The 13,104-nt window shown below is 44.9% G+C and overlaps 1 protein-coding gene across 1 annotated transcript in view; it reads left to right on the forward strand.

Moving 5' to 3' along the window:
* Positions 1 to 13,104, forward strand: part of LOC124776771 (discoidin domain-containing receptor 2-like) — a 783,719-nt gene that overhangs the window by 722,918 nt on the left and 47,697 nt on the right. The window contains exon 12 of the mRNA XM_047251912.1: positions 12,425 to 12,572. Within this exon, the coding sequence (XP_047107868.1) occupies positions 12,425 to 12,572 (148 nt within the window). The remainder of the gene's footprint in view (positions 1 to 12,424; positions 12,573 to 13,104) is intronic.

Here is a 13,104-nt window from a genome sequence, read left to right on the forward strand (position 1 = left end):
TATTCATAATGTTCATAGATTAAATTCTTGTTAACATTTTTGAGCATACAGTACACTAAACAATATTCGTATAGTGAATGAAGTAGTTGTGGTTATGTGCTTTTATTACTTTCCATATTTCTCCACATTATATAGTACATAGAATCCATACCATTCGGCAGAACTTTTTCACAATTCATAGACGAAATGAGGACAAATGAACTCTTCGTGAGCGGGTAAAACATATTTGCACATGTCTCACTCTACCGTCAAAAGCCTCGGCCGGTCTTCGCGTGACACTTTCATACCCGACAAATTATCATCATTCTTGACACCTTGTAATGCTTGTCTGCCCTTATGAATTTAAGCCCCTTACTGCTCCTTAAATGGAAAAATGAACTATTTCACGTCAGTTTAGTTTATTTTCAATAGATTTTCATTTTCACTACTTGTAGCCCTCTGATTTACGCCGTATATTCACACTGACTTTTAAATTTCTTTTTGTAGCAGCACATTTAAAACGCTCCCAGTTTCTTCATTGTCTGTTCTCGCTCCAAGCAATATGACATCGATGCAATACTATGTTGCAAAATCTGGAAACTTGTACCTTGATACCACACTGACAGAAAAAATGTCTACATCAAAAACAAATTAGTATAGAGTAACGAAATTTATGGGTTGCATTTGTCTGCATATCACGTTTAAGTGATTAACTTTGCAAGTTCACAGGTTAACGTAAGAGCGAGATAGCCATTGAAAGTGCTGGTACACTAGTAACCAATGTAAGCGCAGGAATGTTGAATGTAAGCGTGCACACGTCCTTATATTGGTTGCCCAGTTGCAGGATGTCAGTTCGTGGGATGGAGTTCCATGCCTGTGGCATTTTGTCGGACAGTACAGGGACGGTTAATGCTGTTTGTGGATGGCGCTGGAGTCGTAGTCCGATAATTTCCCATATGTGCTCGATTGGAGACAGATCTAGTGATCGAGCAGGCCAAGACCAAAAGCTGACTCTCTGTAGAGGATGTTAGGTTACAACAACGGTATGTATGCGAGTGTTATCTTCTTGGAAAACAATCCCTGGACTGCGGTATGTATGCGACCGTTATCTTGCTGGAAACCTTCCCCTGAACTGCTGTTCATGAATGGCAGCACAATGGTCAGATTGATACAATGTTACAGTCAGGGTGCATCTGATAACCACGAGAGAGCTCCCATTGCCATAAGAACTTGCGCCCAAGGCGACAAGTCCAGGTGTGGGTCCAGTGTGTCTAGCACACATATAGGTTGGTTGCAGGCCGTCAGCTGGCCCCCTTCTAACCAACACATGAACATCAGTGACAACGAGACAGAACCAGCTTCCCCCAGAAAACACAAGAGCCATCCCTCCTGGCCTCCAATGAGCACTCGTTTGACGCCACTGATGTCGAAAAAGGCGGTGATTTGGGATCAGTGGATTGCACGCTGCAAGACGTCTGGCTTGTAGCTGTCACTGAAGTAACCGATTCGTAACAGTTCGTTGTGTCATTGCCATGCTAACTGCCGCTCAGATTATTGCTGCAGATGCAGTACGATGTACTAGGGCCATGGTCTTCCTGTTGTTAGTCTTCTTGCGACGAAACATTCTGGTGACAAGCGCTGCCAGTAGTCATGTACAGTGTCTACATTCTGGCTTCCTGCAGTATCGCAGAAGGAATATCCAGTTCCTCGTTGCCCTATTACACGACCTCGTTCACTCAGCGTTGTGGTGATGATGGCGTCTTTGTCACCTTAAAGGCATTTTTGGCTAACATCAACTCCAAAGTAACTAACGCTCACGACTGTTACGGCCCGTATTTAAAGCGAACCCGATTTGTATCCTCATTGTGGTGCTCTTGGCACCACTCTTATCCGATTATTTAGACATCAACTTTCAGATGTAGAAACACTTCTACTTTCTTTTATGTCACACATCTCCTTCTTGGTGTTGCGGCGTCAGGAAGTCATCCGTTGTAAGTGAACAATGTTTCACTGACAGTAATCCGCGACCAAATTAAAAATTGTCTTTAGTATCTGACGATACAAAATAATGAGCCATAAGACGGAAATGAATGTTACAACGGCTCTGTATGTTTAAGGCAATGTTTCGATTATAATTAATCATTAAGGGTATGGTCGGGGAAAGTAACAACTACCGTCATCTTTACTATCTCACTCAGTTGTTGTAGTCATAGTGATCATCATCATAGAGAAATAGAATTAATCTTATACTGCCTGAAAAGAAAAAGAAAAGTAAGCACAGTGAAGGGAACAGGAAACGAAATTAAATCTCATAAGTTAATCAACGAAAGGATAACGTTCTACGAGTCGGGGCGTGGAATGTCAGAAGCTTGAACGTGGTAGGGAAACTAGAAAATCTGAAAAAGGAAATGCAAAGGCTCAATCTAGATATAGTAGGGGTCAGTGAAGTGAAGTGGAAGAAAGACAAAGATTTCTGGTCAGATGAGTATCGGGTAACATCAATAGCAGCAGAAAACGGTATAACAGGTGTAGAATTCGTTATGTATAGGAAGGTAGGGCAGAGGGTGTGTTACTGTGAACAGTTCAGTGACCGGGTTGTTCTAGTCAGAATCGACAGCTGACCAACATCGACAACGATAGTTGAGGTATACATGCCGACGTCGCAAGCTGAAGATGAACAGATACAGAAAGTGTATGAGGATATTGAAAGGGTAATGCACTATGTAAAGGGGGACGAAAATCTAATAGTCATGGGCGACTGTAATGCAGTTGTAGGGGAAGGAGTAGAAGAGAAGGTTGCAGGAGAATATGGGCTTGGGACGAGGAATGAAAGAGGAATCACAAGAGGAGGAGGTATACTTGGAAAAGGCCGGGATATACGGGAAGATTTCAATTAGATTACATCATGGTCAGACAGATATTCCGAAATCAGATACTGGATTGTAAGGCGTACCCAGGAGCAGATATAGTCTCAGATCACAATATACACTCCTGGAAATGGAAAAAAGAACACATTAACACCGGTGTGTCAGACCCACCATACTTGCTCCGGACACTGCGAGAGGGCTGTACAAGCAATGATCACACGCACGGCACAGCGGACACACCAGGAACCGCGGTGTTGGCCGTCGAATGGCGCTAGCTGCGCAGCATTTGTGCACCGCCGCCGTCAGTGTCAGCCAGTTTGCCGTGGCATACGGAGCTCCATCGCAGTCTTTAACACTGGTAGCATGCCGCGACAGCGTGGACGTGAACCGTATGTGCAGTTGACGGACTTTGAGCGAGGGCGTATAGTGGGCATGCGGGAGGCCGGGTGGACGTACCGCCGAATTGCTCAACACGTGGGGCGTGAGGTCTCCACAGTACATCGATGTTGTCGCCAGTGGTCGGCGGAAGGTGCACGTGCCCGTCGACCTGGGACCGGACCGCAGCGACGCACGGATGCACGCCAAGACCGTACGATCCTACACAGTGGCGTAGGGGACCGCACCGCCACTTCCCAGCAAATTAGGGACACTGTTGCTCCCGGGGTATCGGCGAGGACCATTCGCAACCGTCTCCATGAAGCTGGGCTACGGTCCCGCACACCGTTAGGCCGTCTTCCGCTCACGCCCCAACATCGTGCAGCCCGCCTCCAGTGGTGTCGCGACAGGCGTGAATGGAGGGACGACTGGAGACGTGACGTCTTCAGCGATGAAAGTCGCTTCTGCCTTGGTGCCAATGATGGTCGTATGCGTGTTTGGCGCCGTGCAGGTGAGCGCCACAATCAGGACTGCATACGACCGAGGCACACAGGGCCAACACCCGGCATCATGGTGTGGGGAGCGATCTCCTACACTGGCCGTACACCACTAGTGATCGTCGAGGGGACACTGAATAGTGCACGGTACATCCAAACCGTCATCGAACCCATCGTTCTACCATTCCTAGACCGGCAAGGGAACTTGCTGTTCCAACAGGACAATGCACGTCCGCATGTATCCCGTGCCACCCAACGTGCTCTAGAAGGTGTAAGTCAACTACCCTGGCCAGCAAGATCTCCGGATCTGTCCCCCATTGAGCATGTTTGGGACTGGATGAAGCGTCGTCTCACGAGGTCTGCACGTCCAGCACGAACGCTGGTCCAACTGAGGCGCCAGGTGGAAATGGCATGGCAAGCCGTGGATATACACTGTACTATTGCCGACATTGTGCATGCTCTGTTGCCTGTGTCTATGTGCCTGTGGTTCTGTCAGTGTGATCATGTGATGTATCTGACCCCAGGAATGTGTCAATAAAGTTTCCCCTTCCTGGGACAATGAATTCACGGTGTTCTTATTTCAGTTTCCAGGAGTGTAGTAGTGATGAAGAGTAGGCTGAAGTTCAAGACATTAGTCAGGAAGAATCAATACGCAAAGAAGTGGGATACGAAAGTACTAAGGAATGACGAGATACGTTTGAAGTTCTCTAACGCTATAGATACAGCAATAAGGAATATCGCAGTAGGCAGTACAGGTGAAGAGGAATGGACATCTCTAAAAAGGGCCATCACAGAAGTTGGGAAGGAAAACATAGGTACAAAGAAGGTAGCTGCGAAGAAACCATGGGTAACAGAAGAAATACTTCAGTTGATTGATGAAAGGAGGATGTACAAATATGTTCCGGGAAAATCAGGAATACAGAAATACAAGTCGCTGAGGAATGAAATAAATAGGAAGTGCAGGGAAGCCAAGACGAAATGGCTGCAGGAAAAATGTGAAGGCATCGAAAAAGATATGATTGTCGGAAGGACAGACTCAGAATACAGGAAAGTCAAAACAACCTTTGGTGACATTAAAAGCAACGGTGGTAACATTAAGAGTGCAACGGGAATTCCACTGTTAAATGCAGAGGAGAGAGCAGATAGGTGGAAAGAATACATTGAAAGCCTCTATGAGGGTGAAGATTTGTCTTATGTGATAGAAGAAGAAACAGGAGTCGATTTAGAAGAGATAGGAGATCCTGTATTAGAATCGGAATTTAAAAGAGCTTTGGAGGACTTACGGTCAATTAAGGCAGACGGTATCGATAACATTCCATCTGAATTTCTAAAATCATTGGGGGAAGTGGCAACGAAACGACTATTTACGTTGGTGTGTAGAATATATGAGTCTGGCGACATACCATCTGACTTTCGGAAAAGCATCATCCACACAGTTCCAAAGACCGCAAGAGCTGACAAGTGCGAGAATTATCGCACAATCAGCTTAACAGCTCATGCATCGAAGCTGCTTACAAGAATAATATACAGAAGAATGGAAAAGAAAATTGAGAATGCGCTAGGCGACGATCAGTTTGGCTTTAGGAAAAGTAAACGCACGAGAGAGGCAATTCTGACGTTACGGCTAATAATGGAAGCAAGGCTAAAGAAAAATCAAGACACTTTCATAGGATTTGTCGACCTGGAAAAAGCGTTCGACAATATAAAATGGTGCAAGCTGTTCGAGATTCTGAAAAAAGTAGGGGTAAGCTATAGGGAGAGAAGGGTCATGTGCAATATGTACAACAACCAAGAGGTAATAATAAGAGTGGACGATCAAGAACGAAGTGCTCGTATTAAGAAGTGTGTAAGACAAGGCTGTAGCCTTTCGCCCCTACTCTTCAATCTGTACATCGAGGAAGCAATGATGGAAATAAAAGAAAGGTTCAGGAGTGGAATTAAAATACAAGGTGAAAGGATATCAATGATACGATTCGCTGATGACATTGCTATCCTGAGTGAAAGTGAAGAAGAATTAAATGATCTGCTGAACGGAATGAACAGTCTAATGAGTACACAGTATGGTTTGAGAGTAAATCGGAGAAAGACGAAGGTAATGAGAAGTAGTAGAAATGAGAACAGCGAGAAACTTAACATCAGGATTGATGGTCACGAAGTCAATGAAGTTAAGGAATTCTGCTACCTAGGCAGTAAAATAACCAATGACGGACAGAGCAAGGAGGACATCAAAAGCAGACTCGCTATGGCAAAAAAGGCATTTCTGGCCAAGAGAAGTCTACTAATATCAAATACCGGCCTTAATTTGAGGAAGGAATTTCTGAGGATGTACGTCTGGATTACAGCATTGTATGGTAGTGAAACATGGACTGTGGGAAAACCGGAACAGAAGAGAATCGAAGCATTTGAGATGTGGTGCTATAGACGAATGTTGAAAATTAGGTGGACTGATAAGGTAAGGAATGAGGAAGTTCTAAGCAGTATTGGAGAGGAAAGGAATATGTGGAAAACACTGATAAGGAGAAGGGAATGACTTCCATGGTAGTAGAGGGAGCTGTAGAGGGCAAAAACTGTAGAGGAAGACAGAGATTGGAATACGTCAAGCAAATAATTGAGGACGTAGGTTGCAAGTGCTACTCCGAGATGAAGAGGTTTGCACAGGAAAGGAATTCGTGGCGGGCCGCATCAAACCAGTCAGTAGACTGACGACCAAAAAAAAAAAAAAAGTTAAGAATGTTGGTTCAGTGATTAACACACCCAATAAAATTTACAAAAGTTGGGCTGTCCGACTCCATTTCTCAATAAGACCTTTCAGCCCCTCTGGACTGGATGCATACACTGATTGAGTTGGAAAGGGTGTCATAAAGCCTTAGCATCGTCTCCTGAGGTAAGGTGGCCACATCTGTTGTAACTGGTCCTTTAAATCCCGAATACTGGCACTTGAATTAAATTGAAATCCCAGCTGGTCCTACTCACGTTCTGTCGGTAAGAGATCTCGGGAGCTTGCTGGCTACAGGACTAGCACAACATGGCGCAGTCACTTCATAGAGATAAGTGCCGTGTGTGGACGAGCACTATCCTGTTGGAAAACGGCACTGCGATACTCTCACGAAAGACGTAACACATAAGGACGTAGGTGGAAAACGGCAGAACGATACTGTCACATAAGAGGTGGGATGAGGAGGCAGGATATTCTTGACGTACCGTTCGTCAGAGTGCCTGCAGTTACTACCAGCCGTAACCATTTACACACCTGATAGCCTCCCACTCCGTGGCGCTGGGAGTAACATCGTTATCCCTCTCAAAAACAATGGCGCTTTGGGACCTCTCCCCATGTTGTCGCCGTACTCGCTGACGATGGATGTCCGCGGTAGTCCAGAATTACAATTTTACGTCGAACACTGTGCGACGCTATTCCTTACAAGTCCCGACTTTCCAATTACGACACAACTCTAAACGTGCATTGTGTTTACGGCATTCTATGAATGGGCGGTAATTCCTTAGTCCGGCTGCTGTATGTCACGGAGATATGATGTGGAACGACAGTGAAAGTAATGTGAAGATGGTATCTGTACTTTCGGACATGTCGCTAAGCTTTCCACTGATTTAGTTCAAATGTTCCGATGCTCTAACAATCATTAGGAACATCATGAGCTGTATATTTTATTCATACGTAATACGTATAATCACTACAAGAAGGCAGTACTCCACTAACAACACAGACGTGAGCAGTCTATTATTCAAAACTTTAATATACAGGGTTTCCATTACAACCGCCTGTGAGAAAGTAAATGTTGAGATTCGATAACGTATGGTTTCATTTTGTTTTTCGAAGTCAGTTGTAACTACGAAAGCAGCACCTTTAAATTAATAAACAAAATATTTCTCCGATTATATTCCTTCTCCTTGTAAATAGTTTCAAACAGAAATTGGTACACAACAATGTGGCATTTTGTTTTATCCAAATGGAAAATGGAAATGAGCGTACGGCATTGTCGGCCGGGAGTCCCCCATTCGGGGAAGTTCGGCCGCCGAGAGCAAGTACTTATTGCACTCGACTTGCGCGTCGTAGATGGGTATGAAATGATGATGAGAACAACACGACACCCAGTCCCTGAGCGGAAAAATTCTCCTGCCCAAGCTGGGAATGGAACCCGGGCCCCTTTGCTTGGCATTCCACCGCGCTGAGCACTCAGCTAACGGGAGAGGATTGTTATATCCCAATTATTGTCACAGGAACTATTTTCCTCATAGATCCAGCAACAGTAGATGTCTCTTATATCCCGTACACTAGTCTACTAATAATCCTAACTGATTTACGCATTCAGTTTAAGCGACTTCAGTTCCTATCAAGGTCTCGTTGGCAACGAAAATGAACGAGGTTCAAGGGGGGGGGGGGGAGATTAGTACGTATATCCAATTTCGAAACATTTTTAGCAATTGCAAAGCATTTCCGGGTTCGCTAGTCATTTATACACCCGTCGATGGTGCATACTTGTAGGACGTTTCATTGACACCCGACCGTTTTTTTTTTGTAGCGTGCTTCGCTTATTTGACAGGCAGTGTACATGCTGCTGTCGCGCTTTATATGTTATCCCCAGTATTTTACGCCATTCTAATTTTCACCTCCTCTACTGTTGCTGTATGCTGCTTTCATTTGATAGATTCCGTTGTTATCTCACACAGTGTAGACCATAAGAGCTTCTTTGTTGACCTCTGTAGTTGCAATCAGTCTATATACGTAATATTACGACTGCCTTGTCAAACTTCAGAAGCTAGCAACAGTCGCTGTATTATATGCTGCATTGACAGGTAATTAACATTTTATACTTGCGCGACTCCTGCCTTCAATTACTTATGCATGAATTTTACCCTTTCGTTTCACTAGGAAAGTGGTAAAATGATTTCCTAGTACATGACGAAGAAATGGGCTATAAGGACAGTGAAGATCAGTATCTTAAAGATTTTTGATGACGTTGTATGAATAGTTAAATGATCGAAAGAGTTCAAATACACTGGATGGATATTCAAGGATATCCAGCGAAAATTTTATCATGTCTTCGTTTCATGTGTTAATTCTTTCATTGTTCAAGTCATTATTTGGCCCTTCTGGTTTTTCCACTCTCCTGGTTTTTCGATGCCAAGTTAACTTTGCTATAATAGGGGATGAATCTTTCAATGCTTTCTTTTAGTGATGGCTGACCGAACATTTCAATTTTAGCTTATTTTGTAAGCAGATATTTACATCGTACTCCGTCCATATAACTTTACAATTTTTCTATGGAGACGTTCCCATTAAGAAACTTTTCGTAGGAGACGAAATTTGATAGCAGTAGATTGTTTCTTTGAAGAAAGTGTTGCCTCCCGTTCCGATTCATGTCTGCATGTAGCTTCGGCCATCACATGTAATCTTACTTCGTCTCCTGAAGTTGTTCAGTTTATCTACCATTGCGTCAGTCACAGTTGTTTCGTTAAACTCTTACAGTAAAGATTCTCCATTTATTGTTTGAGACTACTTTGGTCTTGACATTGGTTATTGTGGTAACCACAACCAACAGCGGGAACGCCTTGGGCCGCGGATCGCAGCCGCCAGCGGTGGAGCACGCACCACCAGGTAAACACAGGACGACTCGGACGATACACCAACGGCAACTGACAACGACCGACTATGAGCGACACAACAAGGAAGAGATAAACAACGGAGGCTTGTGGAAACCACAACACCAAACACAAATCCACTCGGAACCAGAGCCAGGCAAATGTCAACAACGAGCAACGACCAGGACGCAGTACCGCCGAGATAGAAACGAAATCCAGAGCGAGTACCAGACTGGCCGGACTACGGCAGAGCGGGTCCCTATATACGAAACCGGAGGGAGCGGCTATTGGCCGCTGTCTGCACGTGGCTTAGCGGTGGCGCCCTCGCTGCGCGAGAGCCGCTGCGCGGAATAGCCGCCGCGGAGGCGGAGCCCTCTATGAGCTGACCACGTCCATTTGTTCTGCCGCGTGTTCGACTTCCGCGGCGGAAGGTACTAGAGTTATCCCTTCTATTTCACTCAAAAGGTCTTTCAAGTTTACATTTCTCTCGGTCATTGGCCTTTGTTCCTCGTCCCAAACTGATAATTAACAGCGATGTGTATTAATGTTTGGTCTGATGTATCATTTTTATTAGTGCAATTATTTATTTCTTTATCAAAATCAGTTACGATCGTTTAGCAAAAAAAAAAAAAAAAAAAAAAAAAAAAAAAAATCATTAACTGCAGGTTTCGAACATTTTCCGGGCTCCAACCTCTCATAACACCAAACTGTCTCACTGAAAAAGACGAAACTTTCACTATCGGTGTCTACGCTACAGTAAATTTTATGGCATTGGTGGCTCAGACATCCCCGTAAGGTTGTTCATCCGCCTCACTGGAAAAGCTTTCCTGTATTTCGAGAACAGTGTGTGGTTAGTCTCAACTGGCAAATTTTGACAAGCTGCTTGTTGCTCTTGATAACTACATTCCACTGGACGCAGTCTCATACACTATCATATCAGGTATTCGGACACACCTAGGTAATGCGGAATTAACCAGTAGATGTCATCAGAGACGGGCCCACAATGTACAAAGGTGTGGGAAATGTCTTCATCAGTAGAGAAGGGGTGACAGCAAAATGGTTAAGTCAGTAGAGCTCAGTGACCTCGAATGTAGTCTAGTCATTGGATGTCATCTGAGTAACAAAGCCACCAGGGATATTTTAACACTCCTAAAGCTGACCAAGTCGTCTGTTGATGTGATTGTGCAGGGGAAACGCGAAGTAACAACTATGGTTAAACAAGACCAGGATGTCCTCATCTACTAATGGACAGGGACCGTCACGATTGGTTGTAAAAAACGCACGAAATCAGCAGAAGGAATCACCTGTGAGTTCCAGAGTGCTACCAGCAGCTGAGTTAGTAAGGGGGCCTTGCGTACGGAAATAAAAAGAATGGTACCCACTTGTCGAGCAGCTCTTTCTAAGTTACACATTTCTGTACTCGGTGCTGAGAAACGCTTTAGGCGTAGTAAAGAGTGACGCCACGAGACAGTGAATCAGTGGAAACAGATGATTCCGAGTAATGAATCACGCTGTATCTTGTGACAATGGGATGAAAAGGGTTTGGATATGGCGACTTGCTGCAGAATGTTATCTGTCAACAGTAAAGTACGGAGGAGGCGTTGTTATAGTATGAAGACTTTTTCGTGGTTAAGAAATTGCTAAATTTTACAGTATTGTGTATGGAGTACAGTAGAGGAACAGTTGTAAGACGCTGTTTGAATCATCATGACAATGTACACTGCCATAAAGTAACATTTGAGAGAGAATTATTTGTGGACAATAAATATAGATACGTGATTAATACATATGTCACTGATTCTCGCTTGCTGTTTTCCATTGCTTCTTCTCTGTCTACTCTACATATTCTAGATACGTCCGCCTGCTTAACCGGGTGGTAAAACGCTTGCCCTCCACGCTGCGGGCCCGGGTTCGACTTCCGGCAGGGTTGGAGATTTTCTCCCCTCTTGGACTGGGTGTTGTGGTGTCCTCATCATTTCACCCTCATCATCGGCCGCAAGTCGCCCAATATGGCTCCGACTGAAATAAGACTTGCACACTTGGCGACCGAACTTCCGCGAATCGGGACCTCCCGGCCTATAATGCCATAAGATCATTTCATGTCATTGTAGATATCTGATTTACATAGCTTCATCTACCTCCTGTTTCCCCTTTCGTGATGGTCTCTTCTTCTTCATCCAGATGGTATCCACTGCCATACTCGTTTCGTCCGGATTGTACTACCCATCGTTTCAAGATCTCAATATCAAAGAGCCGTTTTTGAATGAACTGTGTCAATTATAGCTTTCCCTACTTCTATTTTCCTCCGTATTTTCTCATTTCTTATGTGATCCAATGTTAATACTCCGCTGTTTCTCCTCCAGTGATTCATTTCCAATGAAAAAGTCTCCGTTTATTTATTTTGTTAGTTTCCCAGGTTTGTGGTCAGAAAATTCATGAAATGGACTGGCCTGCCCAGAGTCGCAACCTGACCCACTAAAATACCTTCGTAGTTGGTTAGAACGCCGACATCAGTCAAGATCCCAGCAGCCAACATACAACCTTCTCTAGCTTCGACTCTTGAGGAAGAATGGGCTCATATTCCTCCAAAGACAGACACCTCGTTGAAAGTTTCCGTAGCACAGTTCAAACCGTCGAAGGGCGAAAAGTGGAATCAACCCACACTGACCTCAAAGAATAGGTGACCGGATATTTTTTTATCGGATAATGTGCTTCTCCTCACTTTCGCTGTCGGGCCTGGGTGCCCTCTACACTGTCGCGGCTCTGCTGGCGATATGGTAGGGGAAGGACGCGACCTCAATCTGAGTTGTGGTCCTTAGTTAGTGTGCCAACACCGCTGCATCATCGGAGTCCCTGGACCCGTTATGACGGTACAGGGGCTGACCACCACGACTGGGGTCCCCAGCCGCTTCACCAGCGGTGCCGCACGTGTTACGCACGCCCGAACTCGTCAGCGGGAGGGAGTGGAAGTACATGATCGAGCCCAGTGAAAGACAATAAGCCAGACTCCGAAATATTGTAAAATATGGACGACAACACCCGGATGAATACCCCAGAAAATACGTTGGGAGAGTCTAAAATCACTACTCAGTACGCTGCTGTTGTCCACAGGAACTCCAAATGCGCGTCAACGTTGCGGCCAACGGGAGGGTGTACGGGCAGCTGTCCCTGGACGACCCCGAGCCACCGGCGCCGACGCACTACCAGCAGCCGCTGTACGGCCAGCCGTTGCCGCTTAACGGCGCGCCCTATAACACGGGTGCGTACCTGCTCCGCCTGCATGATTGTCTTGCAACAGTGTGTGCTCATTCTACTTCCCAATATACAGCCTGTAGAAGGTGGCACATTAATAACGAATAGGGCTTGGAGTGAGTATTACTGGGATCAGAAGGAGAAGACAAGTCTTTATAAATAAGTGAAACTAAACACTTTAAATACGTTTGAAACATGCTGCTATTGGCGTGCCTCACTTCCACTATTTTAAAATATCTGATACAAATACATTGTATCCATTTAAGTAAGAATTTATCAGCTTCACTTCCTACTGTTTCAGCAATCTTGTTAAGTCTAGCATTAGTAACCTGCTGTCATGAGCTTCCAACTCTACTGGACCAGGACTAAAGAAACGGTGTTGACATCCAGTGAGCGAGGATCACCTAGCAAGACTCTCGATACATTACCCTTCAGCTATAGTAAACAACCTTTGTAGTGCCGCAGTTTACTAAGGTATTGCAATAGCATCCCACCAGGTATGAGCTACAAGGGACTTTCAATAATAAAAGCTCTTATGG

Source organism: Schistocerca piceifrons, chromosome 1 (assembly GCF_021461385.2).
Source record: "Schistocerca piceifrons isolate TAMUIC-IGC-003096 chromosome 1, iqSchPice1.1, whole genome shotgun sequence".
Lineage (NCBI taxonomy): Eukaryota > Metazoa > Arthropoda > Insecta > Orthoptera > Acrididae > Schistocerca > Schistocerca piceifrons.